General features: G+C 42.0%; 1 protein-coding gene across 1 annotated transcript in view; it reads left to right on the top strand.

The window, feature by feature from the left end:
- Positions 1–21601, top strand: part of LOC147751598 (solute carrier organic anion transporter family member 1A6-like) — a 213431-nt gene that overhangs the window by 177628 nt on the left and 14202 nt on the right. Inside the window, exon 4 of the mRNA XM_086933556.1 lies at positions 6067–6164. Within this exon, the coding sequence (XP_086789682.1) occupies positions 6067–6164 (98 nt within the window). The remainder of the gene's footprint in view (positions 1–6066; positions 6165–21601) is intronic.

The following is a 21601-nucleotide window of genomic DNA, read 5'->3' as shown; positions in this document are numbered from 1 at the left end:
CTAGGTCAGCTATGAAATTACTACCTGTCAATTTTAGGGGATCTTCTAGATGCAAATTCAGGTCCCCAAGAATTGAAAAATGTGGGACATTCATGAGTAGTGGGGCCACAAAGTTGGGAAATTGGGAAAGTTCCCAGAATCACTTTATGATCCAATAGCTCGTCTCACTCATAACAGGTCCTTAAATGTCACCACTTCGTTTATTCAAACTTCTCCAACAATTAGAAAAAGTTGTATTGCCATTGTTTGATGATGATGATAGATTCAACCAAGATCTGTGACTGGGGTGTAGTGTAGTTCCTATATTCTCAATAGGCTCTGTGCATTGGAATATTATATATTGTAGTTTAGACGTAGAACTGAGGTCTACTAGGTCTCTACCGAATATATTAAACTTTATAGTGAGTGCCATCTAGCTCAGAGGTCACTAGAAACGTTCTCGAATTCACAAGAAGGGATTCGTTTCTGACAACCGCATAAACATGACAACTTTGTTTCCCAAGAATAAGAAATCAAATCTCTAGAGTCGCGGAAACAATAGATAACTATTTTACTCAGTCAATCGTGCATACTTCGTTTCACCAGAGATGCAGAGAAATAGAGAGACGGGAGTTTTCAATAAAAGTATTTATTGAACAGTCTTCTTTCTCAAGCATTGAGAATGAACTTCTGCAATCGAAATACTGGTTATAAAGTACAAGGCATATAATACAAACAGTATTATAAAGTAGCGCTTTAAAAGCATGATATGGTTTCTAAGCCATAAAAGTGCATAAAATGTATAAAATACAAACAGTAATAAATAATGACCAAAAGTACTTAACTGGTGCTCCTAAAATACGCCTACCCCGGTGTACCTAACGTAAGTCTAGTACTAGGGAGGAAGTAAGTGAGGAGTAGCCTAAGTATAGTAGTTCTCTGCCAGGAATCTATTCCAATAATTCTCTAAGAGGTCTAATCAGCTCCGTACCTTGGTTTTAGAATGAAGAAGGTCTTGTATCTCTCTCTCAGGACTCAATTTCCCAGATACTCGCAAGGGTAAGCCGGAAACACTGGAGCTGGATTTCTCGGCAAGAGAAAAGACAGCGTCTCTCTCAGTGCGTCAGCTGGAGGGTCGGCTTCCTTCGGCACGGCGTCGGGCAAGTAGATAGTCGATCTGCTCCAAACCACTGTGTGTTTGACTGGGCAAACCTAGGCATATTTATACTTTGAAGGTGACGAGTTTGACGCATATTTGGACTTAATATCGTCACTCAAAGGCTAAATTCTTTGAAAACGCCAGGACTTCTTGGAGAACTTAATATTCAAGCAGGTGGAAGTTCCTAGCTGCTGAAGGCGGGTTTTTCCAAGAAATCGTTGTTAATTCTCGGAACCTAGTGGAAGTAGCCATGCCGTATTTGGACTGTATCGCTTAGACCAAATAGGCGAGTGATTTCTATGCCTATATAAGGATATGATAAAGTATACCTATATAAGGGCATGAATCGGGACAATTACACTAGGGGCCTAGATTCGATTACAACAGGATGAGTATCTCAAAAGTTTCAGCACTCCGTCCATCATCTTCTTGTGTTTAAAATGGTTTTCAGTCACAAACCTCATGTCTATCTAATTCATCAACCTGACAGGTGCACATGCCCACCCCTCTAAAAAACACCTCATGTCTTCCCTATGCTTATTTATTTCTATTAAATTATCTCTATTCAAAACTCTTTAGTAAAGGCATGCACAAAAGAAATACAATTAATCCTACAAGAAAAAGGAAGCACAGATTACTAATCTGCTCTTATTTATCTCTAACCATGAGGGGAGAGAATGTGGTCTCACAGCTAGACTGCTGCCCTTGGAGCTGGGAAACCAAGGTTCGAGCCTCGGAGTTTGCTCCACATCCTGTGATTCTGGGCAAATCACTTAATCTCCTGTGCCTACCAATACAAGCATTGGCATAGCCAGTAGGTCTCGCCTTTGGGACCTTATAAGTGATTAGCCAGATGTTTTGGTTTGGCCTTTGTTTTAAGTTATGTTGTAGAACAGTGTGGCTTCTGTGCAGCTGTGTTGCTTTGTAATGTTGTGCTGGCTTTGTGTTGATGTTGTTTTAGTTCATGCTGATGTAGTGCATCTTTTATGTTGAAGTTGTGCTTTGTTGTTGCTGAATTGCTGCTGTTGTATGGCTGTGCTGGTGCTGATGTGGGGCTGCACTGTTGGTGTTGTAGTGATGCTGATGTGGAGCCGCCCTGAAGCTGAGGTGGCGCAGCACTGTTGCTGAAGTGGTGTTGTATTGGTCCTGATGTGCTTTACAATTTTGGCAGCATTGGTGTTGGTGCATTGATGCTGTGTGGAGCTGCACTGATGCTGAGATGGTGGTGTGTTGTGCTGTGATGTGTTGATTTTGAGGTGTTGGTGCACTGAAGCCGAGGTAGCGCTGTGGTTTTGCCGTTTTGGTGCTGCACTGTTAGTGGTGCATTGATGATGTTGTGCTGTGTTGGTGCTTATGTGGCACTTTGGTGCTGTTTATTTGCTGCTGTGCTGGTGCTGATGTTTTGCAGAGTGATGTTGGGGTGGTGTTCAGTGATGTTGCGGTGTTGCTGAGTGATGCTGTGGTGCTGTGTATTGATATTGATGTGTGAGAGTGATGCTGATGTTGTTCTGTGTAATACTTTGGTGTTGTGCTGGTGTTTATGTGGTGCTGAGTGGTGCAGAATCACATGACTTTGAGCAGAAGTCAAGATGTTGTCCTGGTTCAAAGTCAGCAGCGCTTACCAGTATGCTACTTCCCTTTCGCAGTGACTGCATGCTGACTGATACACAAAACAAACATGTGGCATGCAAAACCTGAGTATATCAGTCTACCAAGATTACTGCATAGTGACCGGTACAAGGGCCATGTTATACCATTATGTTTGCAGCTACTCAAAAACTAAATTAGTATTATCAAAGAAAAAATACACTTTTTTGTTGCAATACGATTCAAACTTTGTTTTTTAAAACAGAAATGTTTTTACGCTGGTTCGTGTAGCTGTGTGAATAAATCCCACAGTATTAGCATTTGTTTTGGAGGAAAAAAAGGGCCTGAAAGTGTGCTGTAGTGTGAAATATTAGCATGTTCCCTACAGCTGCGAAAGGAAACCATAACGAGCTAATTGAGTGTAAATAAACCTTGTTGTAAAGATCCTAATCTTTGTGTCTGCAGCATCTGTGAGATGCAGATCAGTAACTTAAAAACAACATGCAAAAACAACTGTCGGTTACAGCTAAAAGGTACAAAAGACAAGATACGTGTCACACACGTAAAAGGATTTTAAAATGTACAATTGATTATAGGTATACCACACAGGCCCTAAAGTACATGGGACTACATTTATTTTATAAAAGCGTTCCAGTATGTTTATAGAAAACCAGGATTGAATCCAGATTCCAGCCATTCATATTATGTAGTGGTATTTTACATATAGGAAGAGCACACTGATAAATATAAGCCAATATTTTTGGGTGATTAGCACAAGCACCATATAATCAACTTAACAGCTTCTGCTCCAGTCCTGAGCACATGTGTTTTTAGTGCATCTTAACATTTTTAAGTTTGTGTCCATAATCACACGCTGTAGAGAAAATTCTAAAACTGGAATGTGAGTACCAGAGTGGTACAGAATCACGTGACTTTGAGCAGAAGCCAGGATGTTGTCCTGGTTCAAAGTCAGCAGCGCTTACAACTAGGCCACATCCCTTTCGCAGTCACTGAATGCTGACTGATACACAAAACAAAGATGTGGCATGCAAAACGTGGGTATCTCACGAGTGCAGTCTACCAAGATTACTCCATAGTGACCGGTACAAGGGGCTGTGTGAAGAGCAGAATGGCGTGCATTGCCTGGTTACTGTAGATCGAGTAGTACACCAACATCACAGAAGTACATTGCAGAAGTGTGTGCCTAGGCATTGTTCTGTTATTACTGCATGCGGATTGGCGTAGAAAAATGTAATCATGAATCGCAGAAAATATTCACATGTTTGCTTTACTTTTATTACAGCATTCTGCTGGCACAATGCGTTTTGTTTCGAAGGGTAGAGTGCAGTGAATTGTAATGTTTTTTTCTGTATGCCCAGTGACAAGAAAGCAAATGCGAATCCCTAAAGCTGCCGCCTGATAAGATTCCCGGAACATTGGGGCATATTATCAAGTCTGGGCGATAAAATTATCGCCGCTTTATCAGCAGGAAACTGCCGATAAAGTGGCGATAATAGGCTTGATAATATGCTCTATGGAATTCCAATCGAAGCTCATGTTAGATGTCCTTCCCATTTAACATGAGCTTCGATTGGAATTCCATAGAGCATATTATCAAGCCCATTATCGCCTTTTTAACGGCAGTTTCCTGCCGATAAAGCGCAAATATCTCCAAAAGCTAACACCTGCCCTTAGCAGTTCTTAGCTATGTTATCCAATGGGAGGTGGATAACATGGCTAAGAGCATTAGCTCGGTAATGCATGAATATCGCTAACTTTTCAGCGATATTCATGCATTGCGGGCGATTTTTATCGCATTTGCGATAAACCTTGGTAATACCAAGGTTTATCTGCGATAAAAATCGCCGCAGCTCTGCGGTAAATTTTTGTCTCTAACCAAGCAATAGCGATAATTATCGCTATTGCTTGGTAATATGCCCCAATATTTATTACAAATGTAACACTAAAAGCTCACAGATCACCAACACGAAGGAGCTGCCTCGCTTCTCCCGTGCAGCAGGTTCGCTAACGGGGCCCCCTTCTCCTGGTGACAACAACTACCCGTACCTGCACAAAAGCTAACATTAAAACTCAACATTCACCCCCCAAAAAAATACCATGCACGAACAAATTAGGAACGACACCAAAAACGAAAAATATTTCCAAGACAAATATTTCAGCACAATAATGGCAGGTTTCTAGTAGTTCTGCGGTACTGCATAGGCGTTCCCAAACAGATAAAAGAGGAACTAAAAGACAGATTAACTGGTCAAAAAGCAAAAGATTTAAGCTGACATCGATCAAGCCAATAAAATAGGCAATAGGCGGAGTTTCACCATTGATACGGATTACTGGATATCTCAGAAAAACAGCGGGTGTGCTGACTAGCCGATACCTAAAAATTAATGTGTCCTTGTGTAACATAATTGGTGCTCAAGTAAAGCACTACAATAACTTCGGGTCGAGTTCGCTCTATATAAATCTGCAAAAGAAAACAAACGAACATGGGTTCCAGAGTACCATGCAGCTCACTGTACAGCACTTCAATGCTTCGTCACGGGCAGCAAGCACTATATAAATGCAATTTACAAATACAATTCATAGTAATCCTGGTTAGCAGGTCAATTGCTAAAATTATTAATCTTTATCTGGAATCTAATTTTTGACTGTGCATTGCACACATTCTCTAGGGTGTAGAGATTGTCAAATAAGGACGCAGCGTCTATTTATTTCTATGGTAATATACATTTATTCTTCAAGCATAGGCCTATGTGCTCAAATACGGAAAGGTCTAGAAACATTTCAACCCTTAACCATTTGAAATAGAATTTTTAAAAGGATTCATTTTGTAGCTTTTTAATTTCATTAACTAATGTCCTTCCTCTACTGGCATATGATTTGCTACTGTGTCCTATGCTGGAGTAGGAGCAAAGGAGGAAGAGATTAGGGGTGGGATGAGGGTTTATGGAGGCAGGGTGTGTCTTTGCGGATTTTGGGGTTGACTAGCACACAATTTAATCAATAGACTACACTCTGATTTGCCTCGCTCTGATGTACCTCACACCCTGCGAATCAACTATCTCTTCAAGAAACTCCCTCACCCAAAACGAAAATTGAAAAAGAAATAAAGTGAAAGCAAAGGCACTAAGATCCTGGCCCTACAGATTACATGTGTATGTTCTTTGCAATAAAAACATCGAAACATAAGGAGTGAAATATATTTTTTTATAAAAAAAGGCAACATTAAGGTTTTGGGTTCTGCCTTCACCCCAATATTTATCGAGAAGGTTTTATGAAGAGTACAATGACCTTCCCCAGAAACTTGTATTAATGTTTTTCAGGTATCAGTATGAAGGAGCACTTTCACCAGCAGACAACCTGTCTAGCCCGGGCATTTGTAGTGACAATGGAAGTCAGTGGAATTCACCAGCGGCAGAAGGTAGGGTCCCTGTTTAACTATTGAAGAATAAAATTCCTTGAAAACCAGAGGAGATAAATCACCTTCTAGGCTTTGGTTTTATCTGTGTAATGATATACTCTGTTAAGCACAAACACTGAGAACTAAACTGTTCTACGCAACAATATTTGGTGTAATGACAGATTCTGTGATTCTTATTTGATCTTTTTTATTATCAAAAATGCAAACATAAATTGATAGGACATTACAAGCAAGACTCATATATATGATATTCATATTGAATGGATCTCCACAGATAAGTATTAATGGCAAATCTACTGTGAGTTCTCTAGCATCTCTTCACCTTCATAGTGTGGAAGGTTAAGAGACTGAGATTTCTATCTCCCTTTGTGCTGCATGATCATTAGATGTGTCAGTTGAGAGGTATATGCTTACTGTGCAGACATGGATGACTGAACTTTTACTATATTTAAAGACATGGATTCTTACTTTTCTGTGCTTCCTGTATTTCATACATTGATGTTTTGGCAACAGGTTCCACTCATCCATTGAACCTGAACACAAGCGACATAAAGATCCGAGACCCCAAAACCAGCCGGGGATGACCAGAGGAAAAACACAAGAACTCCCCCCAGGCAAGCCAGACATAAAGCGACATAAAGATCATAAGGCATGATGCAATTTTAAGTAGGCCAAGGCTCCATATTCCATATTTTTTCAGAATCATCAATATGTCTGCCTTTGAAGCAGGTGTTGCCAGTTCCTATATTTCCAAGAACCTGTAGAAGAGCCAATTCACTCAGACATAGACATCAGCAAGACACCTAATGCAACTTTAAATTGGAAAAGGTGCATTCTTATCTCAATGTCAATGTCAAACAAGAACAATAGCCAAAACTGTGTAGTCAGAATTGTATTTTTACCATATTGTTTTTTTGCATGTGGTTTAGACAAGCATCTTGATGCTCATTGTTTCCTAAGATGATTTTGGAAGTTCCATTATAGATAAGATATAGTATTAAAGGACTGCCACTTCACCACTTTTCAGGAGTGATCCAGATTATCGCACAAGATACTACAAGAGAAGATCTTGACTTCCTAAGAACCTGGCGTATTGCACCTTGTATTGAAAGCTGATACAAAGTCCAGGGGGAGTTGAAGCGATGCATGTTTGTCTTTTGCAGGGAACACAGCCTCCCTGACTACTGATAATTACAGCACTTCTCTGTGTAGTGGCGTTCCGAATAAGGCCCACTGTAGTTTTCCCGTATTTTAACCTAACAGAACACATTTATTTTTGTGGCACAATATTATTTTAGAAATGAGCTACACATGTTACTATTGTTGTACAGACCTTCTGCTGGGATTCAGTCTGAACATTTCGTAGAATTTCAAACAACATTTTGCCCTGTTTTTCTATGTTTGTTGAAGAAGCATCTACCAACATACAGACACAACAAAGGTGCAGCGGCTATTTTCCAACAGAGCACCTTTTATCATATAAACTAAGACATGCCCTTTGAAAAAACAGAGAGGAGGAATCTTGCAGAGGGGGGAGGTCTCAGGAAAGATGCACTAGATTTGCACAAGCTGAGATGTAGACCATGTAACTACAAATGCTAAGTATGGAAGCTGGTTCTAATGTCAGAGATCTCTGATATATCACTGTGCTCATGTAGTGAAGATGTTTTATGAAGAACAAGGGAACCCAAATAAGGCTGTTCAGGGACCTGGGTAATCAATTATTTATAAAGACATTGGTCCCTAGACAAGGATTAATGAGAGCAAACAATAAATATAGACCAAATCAGTACTATATTTTACAGCTGTACTGCCAGACAGTTTTTAATATACAGTTGCTTGAATATACACAAAATTTAGCAAGAAACAAATAAAGTGGGACACAAGTCTTTATCCAACTTGGTGGGAAGGACATACAACATGAAACAAAAAGGCTCAGGCAGAGTAAATTCTTTGTAGTAGACACATTTTGGTAGGACAAACAAATTATAGTGGAGACACCATTACATATAATAAGTATTAAATAAAGAGCTGTATATGGCGTACAACAAGTCGGTGGCGTTTTAATCCTTATAAACAATAACAATATAGGATCATCATCAGGACATTAACAATGGTATGCCTGTATATCTTTTGCCTGTAATAAATAAAACTGTAGGAGGGAATAAAGGATGAAAAAATAAATAGAGACATATGAAAGGTAGCTCGGGCGGTAAACAATTTCTAGCCAACCGCCGACAAACGGTCTAGGCCTCCCCTGGATCTGCCGAAATGTCGCCTTTGGGAGTCGGAGTTCCTCAGGGCTCAGTACTGAGCCCAACTCTATTTAACATCTTTATGACCCCTCTGGCGGCATTGGTGGAGTCCTACGGGGCCCAGATCATTTCCTATGCTGACGAACAGCCTCAAGTGCAACTCGGATAAATCCGAGATACTTTTCTTTGGATGCCCCTCGGAACCGGACTGGCATGGTTGGTGGCCTGCAGACATGTTCCCTCCAGCTCATTCTTCGGAGTCAGCCAAGAACCTGGGAATTAAAATAGACAATGGGCTTACACTCAAATCCCAGGTGCTGACCCTCATTGATACCAAAACATGTTTTGGTATCCTCGGGATGTTGCGGAAGTTCTTTCCGCTGCTTTCTGAGGACCATAGGAGAATTATTGTTCAGGCCCTCATCGGATCCAGACTCGATTATGCCAATATCCTGTATCTGGGTCGGCCGGAATACCTATTACAGCGTATGCAGGTGGCTCAGAATGCAGCTGCACGAGCCATCTTTGGCTTGCATCGACGAGAGAGAGCGTCTAACTTACTGCGAACTTTACATTGGCTCCCCATCCGGAAGCGGATAAGATTCAAGGCCATGACACTGGCTCACAAAGCCTTGCATGCCACGGGTGCCCAATACTTACAAAAGAGGCTGGCTTTCTATCTGCCGGCACGATCTTTAAGATCCGAGTCACTGGCACTAGCAGTAGTCCCCCGCATAAAGAAAGCCCGTATCGGAGGACGGTCCTTTAGGCTGCTGGCCCCTCAGCTGTGGAACTCCTTACCTTTGTCTTTGCGTTCCACGCCTAACTTATTCGCTTTCAGGAAGAGTTTAAAGACCTGGCTCTTTACCGGCTAGAGTTGATGTAATGGCCGGATTTTCTGATTAGATGGGATCAGCCCCTGGGGGCCCCTCTAACCCAGCCAGAACGTACTCACCTCCCTCCTTAGAACGTATTCACAATGGATATAGATATATATATATATATGTACAAGTCATACCTAAGGATGGGAAATAGCAAAAAACATGCATAGGTTTTCTACCATATCTTATTCACATCAGTTAGTCTCGCGGCCACTCAGACCCAGACTGATCTACCCCAGGGCAGATATGACACACAATCCGGTGTGTCTACACATGGGCCTGCAGAACCCAATGCTCTCTTTTCCAAACGGTTTACAATCCGGCAAACCTAAACGTTGGTAATCCCCCCCAACGCTCTCACTTACACAAGCCACAATCCTGTGGGTATACACGTTGGTAATCCACCCCAACGCTCTCACTAACGCCGTATATCAACGACGACCACATTCCTATGAGCACCTTAAGTTATATGTTGGGAAGTCTCTCTCTTCCTATTCACTAAGGGCTTGCTACTACAATATTAGGAGTTAGCCAATTAATATAATGTATCTCTTATTCTTGGCATCAAAGGTTCACTCGCTCCCTATTTATTTGATCACCACTTACCTGATCGGGATTGAACATCCGTTCATATAAACAACAACCAACTAGGAGATACATTTACCCGGATTGAACAAGAATACAAGGCACATTTCAGTTCACTAAAAACTGGGGGTTTTATTAACAATATAAACACCTACACAGATTTGTATTGTTATGTTATGTTATGTTATGTTATCAGGCATTTTTATAGCGCTCGGCTACTCTAAAAGAGTGTCCCGGCGCTTTCCACAGGCAACTTACAGTGTAAGATCAACATAACAAGTAAAAACAGACCCCGAAAGAGAAGGAAAAAGAAAACCATCTAAGCAGAGAGATTAAAAAGCCACGTCTTCAAATTCTTCCTAAATTGAAGCAGGTTGGGGGTGCTACGCAGTGCCAATGGAAGCGAATTCCACAACTGGGAGGCCTTGAGGCTGAAAGAGCGCCCCCCAGTGCGTGCCTTCCTCACGCGTGGAACCACAGCAGTGAAAAGGGATTCTGAACGCAGTGAGCGAGCCGGGCGATAGAAAACTAATCTTTTTTTCAGATATCCAGCGCCTGAGCCAAAAAGAGCCTTGTGCATCAGGGTCATAGATTTGAAGACAATCCGCTTCCGAATTGGAAGCCAGTGGAGCGTCTGCAGCAACACAGAAGCCCGTGCTCGTCTGTGCAGACCGAAGATTGCCCGGGCTGCCGAGTTCTGTGCCACCTGCAGACGCTGGACTAAGTAATCCGGAAGGCCTAGAAAAAGGGCATTGGCGTAATCAAGCCTAGATCCGATAAGCGCCTGCACCGTAATCCGTCTGTGCTCCGCAGACAGTAAGGGAAGAAACTTGCGGAGCATTCTGAGGATACCGAAGCAGGTGCCGGACAGGCCAAGGATGTGCGCTCTCAGAGAAAGTTTGTTGTCGAGCTTAACACCCAGGTTCTTGGCAACCAAGGATGATTGTGCCGGAGGACACATGGCGGCCGGCCACCACTGCCGCCACTCGGGATCGGAGGCACAGCCAAAAAATAGAACCTCCGACTTGCTGGAGTTGGCCTTCAGACAATTTAGCTGAAACCAGCTGAAAACCCTGTCCAAGCAGTCCCGGATTCTCTCCCCATCAAATGTCTGATCTTTTTCACAAGTGAAGAGGAGTTGTGTGTCATCGGCGTAGGACACGATCTGGGCTCCGTAAGCCTCAACCACAGCCGCCAGAGGGGACATAAAGATGTTAAATAATGTCGGGCTCAACACAGAGCCCTGTGGAACCCCAACACCCAATGGCGGCATCTCGGCTGAGCTCTGGGATACCCAGACCGTCTGGCGGCGGCCCTCCAGGAAAGATGTAAACCATCTGAGCACCGTCCCCCTTAGGCCGATGTCATAAAGCCTGGCGAGCAGCGCCTTATGGGGGACGGTGTCGAAAGCCGCCGACAGGTCCAACATGACTAACATGGCCTTGCCACCCCCATCCAAGGTCTCCCTGATGATCTCAGAGACCTCCACCAGCGCTGTTTCCGTACTGAAATTCGGACGGAAACCGGATTGGGATGGGTGGAGCAGATTGTTAGACTCCAAGAAGTTCGACAAGACGCCATGAACATTGTAATGGACACATCCACATGTAACTGACAAAGACTATAGATAGAACACACCGCTGCAAGGAAAAGGATTAGCAATACAATAGCTTAGGGAATAAAGACAAGATTAAGATGCAAGTGTAAAGTAAACTAATATGACAGGACCGATATCACCTGATTAGTGTGAAGTCTTGTTCTAGCTGTCATCTGGGTTCCTCTCTCGTCTGTGCCTTGGCTCATCTCAGACTCTCTCTCTCTCCTGCACTCTTGGATACACCTCTGCGCTGATCACTTTGCACTGGACTCCTCTCCCCCACGAACTGTCTCCACCTTCCAGCTTCAATCTAATGGTTTCTGCCTCTCTGATGCTCTTCATTCCACTAGATTGTTCACTCTGTTTTAAATGTCTCCGTGCCAATGTCCAATTAACTCCAGCTGCTCCCACAGGTTAGTCCACGATCTCTCCTCCGTCTCTTCTAAAAGGCATTACTTCAGACTCCAGCTATTCACACCTCCTCCTGATAAGTAACTGCTTCTGACTGCTTCCTTCAGTTCCAGCTCACTGACTGTCTGTTTGTCTTCTCTCTGTTCCAAGCATGTCCTGTCTCTTCTCCTCTTGCAATTCCACTCCTCCAACTCTACCAACACTCTCTGCTCCTTTAATTCAACTCAGCTCTCTCTAGCTTGAACCCTCTCTCTCTCTCCTACTCCAACAGCTCCTCACTCTTCTACCACTCCAGCTTGACTCCTCTCCGCTCCTCCAATTCCACTCGACTCTCTGGCTCCGCCAACTCAACTCGACTGCCTGACTCCGCCTCTGCACTTCACTGATATAGAATGCTGTTTCCTCATGGAAAGTTCCAGCCAGCAGCTTCCTCCCACCAATCCCATGCACCAGGCTCCTTGCGCTAGACGCTCCCACAGTGACCAGTCTGCTTGTTTCGTCTAGAGACCTGAGCCCGGGAACAATTCCTGATTAGATTCAGCTCTGGCCGGTTCTCTCCGGTTCGCTTAGGGCGAACAACAGCTTTAACTATAAACTTTACCTTTACTCTAAAAAGCCTCTCAGCTCCCTCAAGATGGAGTCCCTCTAGTTCTAGGCCTGTAGGCCTGAAAGGGATGAAATACCCCTTAGCTCTGTCAGAATACCTACATAAACCATACCAATGTGTCTACTATAAGCAAGTATGTCAAAGCCAATAGGCAATAGACAGATTAGAGTCAAGAATAAGGGATCTATCATCATATTAAGCAGCTATCCTCTTCTAGGTCTGGAAAAAAGGGCTTAAAAGGGCCAACACAAGCTAAGAATACCTATCCTAGATGTGAGCAAGATTAAAGTCTATATCACTGCTAAATAGAGCCAAAAACCCTGCCAAGACAGTTTCCTAGTTCCATCTTTGGATCTGCTGTTTTGTCCTTTTATTGTTATGTTGTATCTGTTTCCTCTTTCCCTAGGTCTGGAGCATAAAGTGCCGGGACACTCCTTTGGAGTAGCCGTGCGCTATAGAAGACCTATAATAACATAACGTAACATATAATAACATAATAACATAACAACTTGGGTGCTGGTGAGGGCAATGTATGTCAGACCAACGTAAGAGGATCACACCTGAGTACAATGATACCGGAGAAGTAAACAGAACGTATAAAATAAGTCATACATGTGCAGTAATAAAACGTGCAATACGGTAGAGAGTTTGGTGAGTGGTGAAAAACTCACCAAACTAGCAGAGTGCCAGTAAAGCACTAATGATGAAAGCAAAATGGGCGTGGGATTGCGTAAGAGAAACAAGACATAATTTAAAAAGTGGCAAACGTATGCACTGGTGAAGCACGTGTGAAAACAGTGCTAGTGTGTAGAGTGCTTGAGGGTAGCAAGTGAAGGATAGTTAAAATAATACCTAGATCCAGGTCAGAGTGACTTTTAGGAGGTTTGTTTCAGGCGAAGACTGAATAGAAGTCCAGGCTAAGTACAAGGAGAGTAAAGGATACAGACAGCTGCGGTCACAGTCTGTGCAGTTGGATGCTGGGTCAGAGTAGACCTACGTGAAAAATTACAAGTGATGTGGATGTAAGAAAAGATCGTAGAGATTGGTGGGGTACCGAAGGAGGAAAGAAGCTTTCCTAATAAGGACTGTAACAGCTTAAAGGAGGAATGTAAAATGTTCGCACTGCGGAGCGGTCTAGAAATCAGAGTGGCCTAAATGAAGGAGAGTGGCCAATTTAAAAGGGTGTGCTCAAGGTGGGACAGTACCAATTGCAGGCGCACTAGGGCTTACCTATTGCAGTGGGCTGCTGTACATCAGGGACGGCGAAGCCAGTAACCTGTGAGCCGCAACCGCGATCTCTAGTGATTAGGAATTGGGTCAAGGCCAATCTAAACAAAAGTTTGTAGAAATTTAGTATTTAGGTAGTAGGGAGGTAAGGCAAGGGGAATTGGGTGCAGGGTGCTCTTACCTGTGAACAACCTCTGTTACAAAAAGTCTTGCCTGTCGGAATCGGGGATATGAAGGCATGAGTTGCCGGTGAGGAGGCAGTTTAAATGGGCATTAGGCTAATTGGGTGATGAGGTCATGTCACAGAATCAAGAAAAAAAAGGACAGATAAGGTTACGTAAAGGAGGCAGCTATTTTGTAGTGGTGAATGAAAGAAGGAACTAGTAAAGCATGAATGTTAAGGAAGTGATAATTACGCTTAGATTTATGCGAGACACTACATAAAAGAGTCAGAAAGAAATGTAGGAATGATAGAGGAAAAATAATTAACCACCAGGGGGTTTACAGAACAATTCCTGATATTGTACAGAGAGTTTGGAGTTATCAGAAAGAGGTGACAGAACAGCACAATAAGACAGCTTAAATTAACATAGTCCTTTCCTCAAGACGATTGAAGTCAGTGTGTATGCTACCAGTTCGCAAAATCTACTTTAGTTCCTCCTTGTTTAGGAGCTGTGAGAGATCTGCGCCTATTGGATGCGTGGATGATGATCCAACGGATGTTGTCCTCTACATGGCCTGATGCCAGAAAATGTTCCACAAGGGGGGCATTTGGTGTTCTGCAACGTAATCTGCTGCGCAGTTGGCAGATTCTTATTTATGCCTTTTGTGTGGTTTAGCCGATATAGATTTTATTGCAGGGACATAGAATTGCATATATAACATTGCAAGTGTTGCAGTTTGAAAAATCTTTTAATCCAATTTAGATTTTGCCAAAGACATATTCCTTGCATTCAATAGTAAATTTGCATGCAATACAGTTCCCACACTTGACATGCCCAGTGAGTGGGGCCAAGTCACAATGGTCATTGAGTATACCTGTGCGTGTTGAAGTTGGCAAGGCTGCTCTGACCAAGTGGTCCTTTATGTTTTTTTTCTTTTAAAATGCAAACAATGGGTGTTCCAGTTTCAATATTTCTGCATTGAAGACCTCTGAATGACTAAGAAGGCTTTCACATGAGGTATGTGAAACAGGGGAGAAGGTTGTAACACATACTATGCAGTTCTGTGAGTGTTTAGTTTTGGGTTCTAAGAGGCAATCCCTTTGGCAATACCAGGCTCTTTTCAGGGAGTTGTGATTCAATAGATGGAATAACCTTGTACACTTCTCCGATACATCTGCTGACTCATCAGACTACTCTCACCAGGGAGAAGGCCCTAGTACATCTAACCAAACTCCTAAAACTCCTTTATTAACCCGAACCCCCAAAGAGAGGCCATTTCAAACTACAAAAACGCTGGTACAGTCCACTAGGGGAACGCCAGACACGTCACGAATGCTACCAGTGGTAACCAACCCAACGGTAATAACAATTATGAGCTACAATTCGCTGATACCCATCTTTAACCTCTCTAATCACTAACTGTCAGACCCTGAATGATCACTATTAAGTAAGGGTTTGTCATTTTTTCCTACAACCCATCCCAACTTTTTGGATTTACAAACCGACTTACTGAGATTATTTCACAAAATAAGACTGCATAGCTATTTATTGATAAATCCTAAACACACCCATACTCCTAATACCCCATTACGACCACCCTCCACTTTTTCACCCTTCTCAAACATGGTTCCTTCTGAGATACTTACATTCGAAAAAATGGTACTCAAGGACGTCGCACAACTCAAAACTTTACGCCGCTTCATTCCATATAATATCTCATTGGAAGAGAAAGCAGCACTGACCACATTAAAATCTAATAAGACTCTGGTCATCAAACCAACTGACAAAGGGGGTGAAATAGTTCTTCAAGAAATAGACATATACAAAAGTGAAATACACAGCCAATTGGCAAACACGGACCACTATTGTAAATTGCCTACTAACCCCACCAGAGAACTCCAAAATATGTTCCTTCAAGTGACTGCTGAAGATTTAGAACAGGGATTTCTGTGTTAACTTGAGCATCAGTTTCTTAATACCAAGTCACCCTGTACATCGCTAATCTATACTTTACCCAAAATACACAAAAATCAAGAGAACCCACCTGCCACCCCATAGTTTCGGGGTGTGGCTCTACTTTAGAACCGCTTGGCCAAAATGTAGACTTCTTCATTAGGGAATTTGTTCCAATAACTGAATGTTACATCCATGATAGTATGGCAATGATCAATTTTGGTGAAAATTACCCATTTGGCCCAGCCTCTGACAATCTATGTACTTTTGATGTAGAGTCGCTTTACACAAACATCCCAAAATGATCCCTTCAGGTCATTGAACAAAACATCAATACCCATCTCCACCTTCATGCGGTACCCACCATCTTTATATTACAACTATTGGAAATTTGCCTCACAAGGAATTTCTTCCTCTTCGATGGCCAATATTACCAGCAAACCAAAGGGACATAAATGAGGGCCTTTTTTGCCCCCCTTTTTTGCCCCCAATCTATCATACTTTATATGGACTTCCTTGAAACCAGATTGATTCTGTCTCCATTGAATCCTTTCTGCACTGCCATTTTAGTGTGGAAGAGATACATTGAAGATATTTTATGATCTGGCAAGACTCTGAGACTACTATGAAACAATTCCTTCATTGGCTAAACAATAACTGTGAGGGGCTCAAATTTCTTGCTGTCACACAGCAAGACCATGATTCCATTCCTTGATCTCAACATCCAACATAAGGAAGGTACACTAATCACAAGTCTGTTCAGAAAACTCCCTAAATGTAACACACTCCTGAGATACGACAGCAACCACCCACATGCTCTCAGAGACTCACTACCTGACTCACAGTTACTACGTATTAGAAGGAACTGTACACTGAAAGTGGATTACTTCTGTGAAGCCAAAGTCCTAAGTAAAAAATTGACAGCAAGAGGTTACCCTTGCAGATTAATTCACAACTCCCTGAAAAGAGCCTGGTATTGCCAAAGGGATTGCCTCCTAGAACCCAAAACTAAACACTCACAGAACCACATAGTATGTGTTACAACCTTCTACCCTGTTTCACATACCATACGTAAAAGCATTCTTAGCCATTTGGAGGTCACCAATGCAGACATATAGAAACTGAAACGCCCATTGTTTGCATTTAAAAAGTCCAAAAACATAAAGGACCATTTGGTCAGAGCAGCCTTGACAATTTCAACACACACAGGTACACTCATTGACCATTGGGACTTGCCCTCACTCACTGGTCATGTCAAGTGTGGGAACTGTATTGCATGCACATTTACTATTGAATGCAGGGAATTTTTCTTTGGCAAAAACAAAATTGGATTGAAAGATTTTTTGAACTGCAATAGTTACAATGTTATATATGCTATTCTATGACCCTTCAATAACATCTATATCGGCCTAACAACACAAAAAGCATGAATAAGGACCTGCCAACATCGCAGCCGATTCAGTTGCAGAACACCAAATTCCCCCCCGTGGAACATTTTCTGGCATCAGGCCATACAGAGGATGACATCCATTGGACCATCATCAGCGGGATCAAGCCACCCCCAAGAGGCTCCTCAACAAAGAGGAAATCAAGTGGATTTTATGAACTGGCAGCATACACACTGGCCTCAATCGCCTTGAGGATTGGACTATGTTAATGTAATTTGTCTTACTGTGCCGTTCTGTCACCTCTCTCTATTAACTCCAAACTCTCTGTACAATATCAGTAACTGTTCTGTTAACTCCCCTGGTGGTTAATTATTTTTCCTCTATCTTTCTTACATCTCTTTCTGACTCTTTTATGTAGTGTCTCACATACCTCTAAGCGTAATTATCACTTCCTTAACATTCACGCTATGCTAGTTCCTTCTCTCATTCACCACTACAAAATGACTGCCTCCTTTACATAACCTTGTCTGTACTTCATTTTCTTGATTCTCTCACATGACCTCATCACCAAATTAGCTTCCTGCCAATTTAAACTGCCTCCTCACTGACAACTCGTTCCATTATATCCCCGATCCCGACAGGAAAGACAGGCTGTAACAGAGATTGCACACAGATAAGCGAGCCCTGCACCTAATTCCCCTTGCCTCACCACCTCACCTCCTTACTACCTAAATGCTTAATCTCCACAAACTTTTATTTAGATTGGCCTTGACCCCATTCCTTGTCACTAGAGACCGCAGATGCGGCTCACAGGTTACTGGCTTTGCCGTCCCTGATATACAGCAGCCCACTGCAATAGGTAAGCCCAGATGCGCCTGCAATTGGTACTGTCCCACCTTGATCTCACCCTTTTTAATTGGCCACTCTCCTTCATTTAGGCCACTCTGATTTCGAGACCGCTCTGTGGCACGAACATTTCAAATGCCTCCTTTAAGGTGTTACAGTCCTTATTCGGTAAAGTCCTTTCCTTCTTCGGTGCCCCACCAATCTCTCCGATCTTCTGAGTTCCACGTGAATTGTCATTTTTCACTTTGGTCGACTCTGAACAAGCATCCAAATGCACAGACCGCGACCGCGGCGGTCTGTATCCTTCACTCTCTTTGTACTTGGCCTGGACTTCTACTTGGTCTTCGCCTGAAACAAACCTCCTCCAAGTCACTCTGACCTGAATCTAGGTATTATTTTAACTATCTTTTACTCGCTGCCCTTAAACACTCAGCCCGCTGGCACTGTTTTCCCACATGATTCTCCAGTGCATTTGTTTGCCACTTTTTAAAATTATTCCTTGTTTCTCTTATAGAATCCCACGCCCATTTTGCTTTAAACACTGGCGCTTTACTGACACTTTTCACCACTCACCAAGTTCTCTACCGTATTGCAGGTTTTATCATTGCCATCCTATGACTATGAGTTTTAGCAAACATTGCTCATTATTGAGTATTTCTTTGCCTCTTGCTTATCAATTTTTTACGTTCTGCTAACTTCTCTGGCATCATTGATCTCACGAGTGAACCTCCTACGTTGGTCTGACAAACACTGCCCTCACCAGCACCCAAGTTGTTTTGAAATTGTTTTCCAACCTAGCTAACTTTCATATGTCTCTTTTTCTTTTTTCATCCTTTATTCCCTCCTTCAGTTTGATTTTTTACAGGCAAAATGTATACAGGCATACCATTGTAAATGTCCTGATGATGATCCTATAACTTTTGTAAGGATCGAAACGAGGTCGACTTGTTGTGCGCCATACAAACCTTTATATTTAATACTTATTATGTGAAATGGTGTCTCCACTATAATTTGTTTGCCCTACCAAAATGTGTCTCATACAAACAATTTACTCTGCCTGAGCCTTTTTGTTTCATGTTGTACGTCCTTCCCACTAAGTTAGATACAGGCTTGTGTCCCGTTTTATTTGTTTCTTGCTGAATTTTATGTATATTTTAGCAACTATAAATTGAAAAAACATATCCGGCTGGACAGCTGTAAAATATAGTACTGATTGGGTCTATATTGATTGTTTGCTCCTATTAATCCTTGTCTAGGGACCACTGTCTTTAGAAATACATGTAGTGAGGATAGGCTTAGGCAGATATATAATTTTCCATGATTTCGGCTTTTCATTGTATATAGTTTGCTCATAATGCTGATTACTTTGCTCAGCTGTATATTTTTTTATTGCAGCACAGATGCTTCATAATGGAGCAAACTAGTTTCAATAAATATTGTAAACTTCACTTGTGTCTTTCTTTTGTTTATTATGGACATGCACGAGTCAGAAAACGAAAGGTGACAATCTTTTTCTACAGTACCCTGGTAACTAGAGAGTTGTGTTCAAGGGTGCCTATTTACCTGTTACTCTGGGAAGGTTAGAAGGGCAGGTAAGGCACTGGGAGCTAATCACATTTGGACTCCTAAATACTGATGTGGTATGGTGTTTCAGTCCTTACATTCTGATGTCCTGGAGCACTCGCATAGTTCTGCTTTCAAACAGAATCCCTGCAACATGGCTCCACAATGCTTGGTATGATACTTATTGCAGAGGTCTACTAAGTATTACGTGTCCATAATAACCCTTACACCTACCAGCAAAGGCAACCGTAGTGTTAGGGATTGACCCTAGACAGTGTATAGGAAGCACCAAATTCTGTAGTTTTTCAAGCTTGAATCTGTAAATGGATAACCAATTGTTGTGTTCGCACTTTGTTTCCATTTCTGTTTTACTTATGACTGCACCACAACCTATTGTCATTGCAGTTAACTGCAGACCTGCTGTCCGTGCACATGTAACATACCATGGACTTACTAATACAGGTGGTGATTTTCTTTTCTTGGTTGAAGCCCACAATGTGTATAGCTTTGAAGTCTTTTAGATATTTTATATATTCTTTTTGTGGATGATCAGGCAAGCACATTTCATGAGTACACAGTAGTTGCACCACCACAGCAATACAAAGAATATGTTGTCATAGAAATACCTGTATCACTTTGGGACGTCACACTTGGTTCCACTGCTCCCTTTCACATGTACTTGCACCAGTACACATAGGTCTCCTTAGTAATGATGGGGTCATCTGGACAACTCTAGCCGGTTATACCCCATACTCCAAATTGAAGCTGTGTTTCACCTTAAGGGACCACAAGAGAAGCACAGATTATGACCTTAGCCCCACGGAATGGTTCCTGCAATAAGTGAACATAACACACACAATCTTTGCTGCTGTATATACCATCATTCAGGGCACTCAGTCCATGTCAGCCTTGCCAACTGTTTAAAACAAATAGAGTAAGAACATGAGACAGCTGCTGCCCTGGATTTGGGGCTGAAATTAATAGGAAATTTTCCAGTGGTGTTAGCAATGCTTCTGTCTAACATTAAAGGGGAAGCAGTATCTCTGACTATACACCAGAGGCTCACAGTGGTTGCACAAGCCAACCTTGAACGTGAGCTGTCTATAATTATTTCTTGTCTATGAATCCTTAGGACAAAATAATTTGGGAACCAAGCCTATTAAACCATATGTTGGTAAAGTTAGTACAAACAAGGAAGTTAAGCAGACCTGCGAGTAAGCTAAAAAAAAACATGGCAGAAATCTTAAATTCCTCTAACTATTGTGAAATGTTCGCTTTCCATCAATATGGACATCATTATTTAGTTTGAACTAGTGTTCAACGCACAGTTTTTAATAACACACTATTGCAACTTTGTCCTACTCCTAAACAAGGGAGCTAAAAACATATAGGGATAAATTGAGATATTTTTCGGGATATGACACATCTGATCCAAAGTCATATTATTTCAGACATTATTCCTACACCACTGAAGTACTATAGACTTACAGAAACTAAGCTAATATATATACAGATGTGTTTGTCACCCAATTAGCTGTAAAAGACTACGATTACTGGAAGGATACAATTAACATGTAGTTGATTGAGCAGGTTTACGGCACAGACATCTTGTCCTGGGCCTGCTTGATTTCAACACAAATGATTTTTCTGAATAAAACTGTTCAGCAATCTACATGTCTTTTCTAGCCAGCTATTCTTCCCTTTCAATTTGAAATGTAAATAGCGACTCATGGCTAAGAAAGATGCCACGTACACAATTTTCCATCTTTAGAAATTAGAACAGGTCCCATTCACAATAGCAAAAACATCTTCCGCTATCTGGTTAATACTAGGCGTAATATCTTTGCCAATGTCAACATTTAAAATACAGCGTGAATGAAACATTTCCCTTCTGGTAGATATAAACCCCTATGAGGCAGCTATATTCATAAGCTATGCTCACTCCCATTTCGTATCATTG

The sequence above is a fragment of the Lissotriton vulgaris genome, chromosome 1_1 (genome assembly GCF_964263255.1).
Source record: "Lissotriton vulgaris chromosome 1_1, aLisVul1.2, whole genome shotgun sequence".
Taxonomy (NCBI): domain Eukaryota; kingdom Metazoa; phylum Chordata; class Amphibia; order Caudata; family Salamandridae; genus Lissotriton; species Lissotriton vulgaris.
The sequence above is the reverse complement of the archived record's forward strand: the minus strand, read 5'-3'. Positions and strand labels throughout refer to the sequence as shown.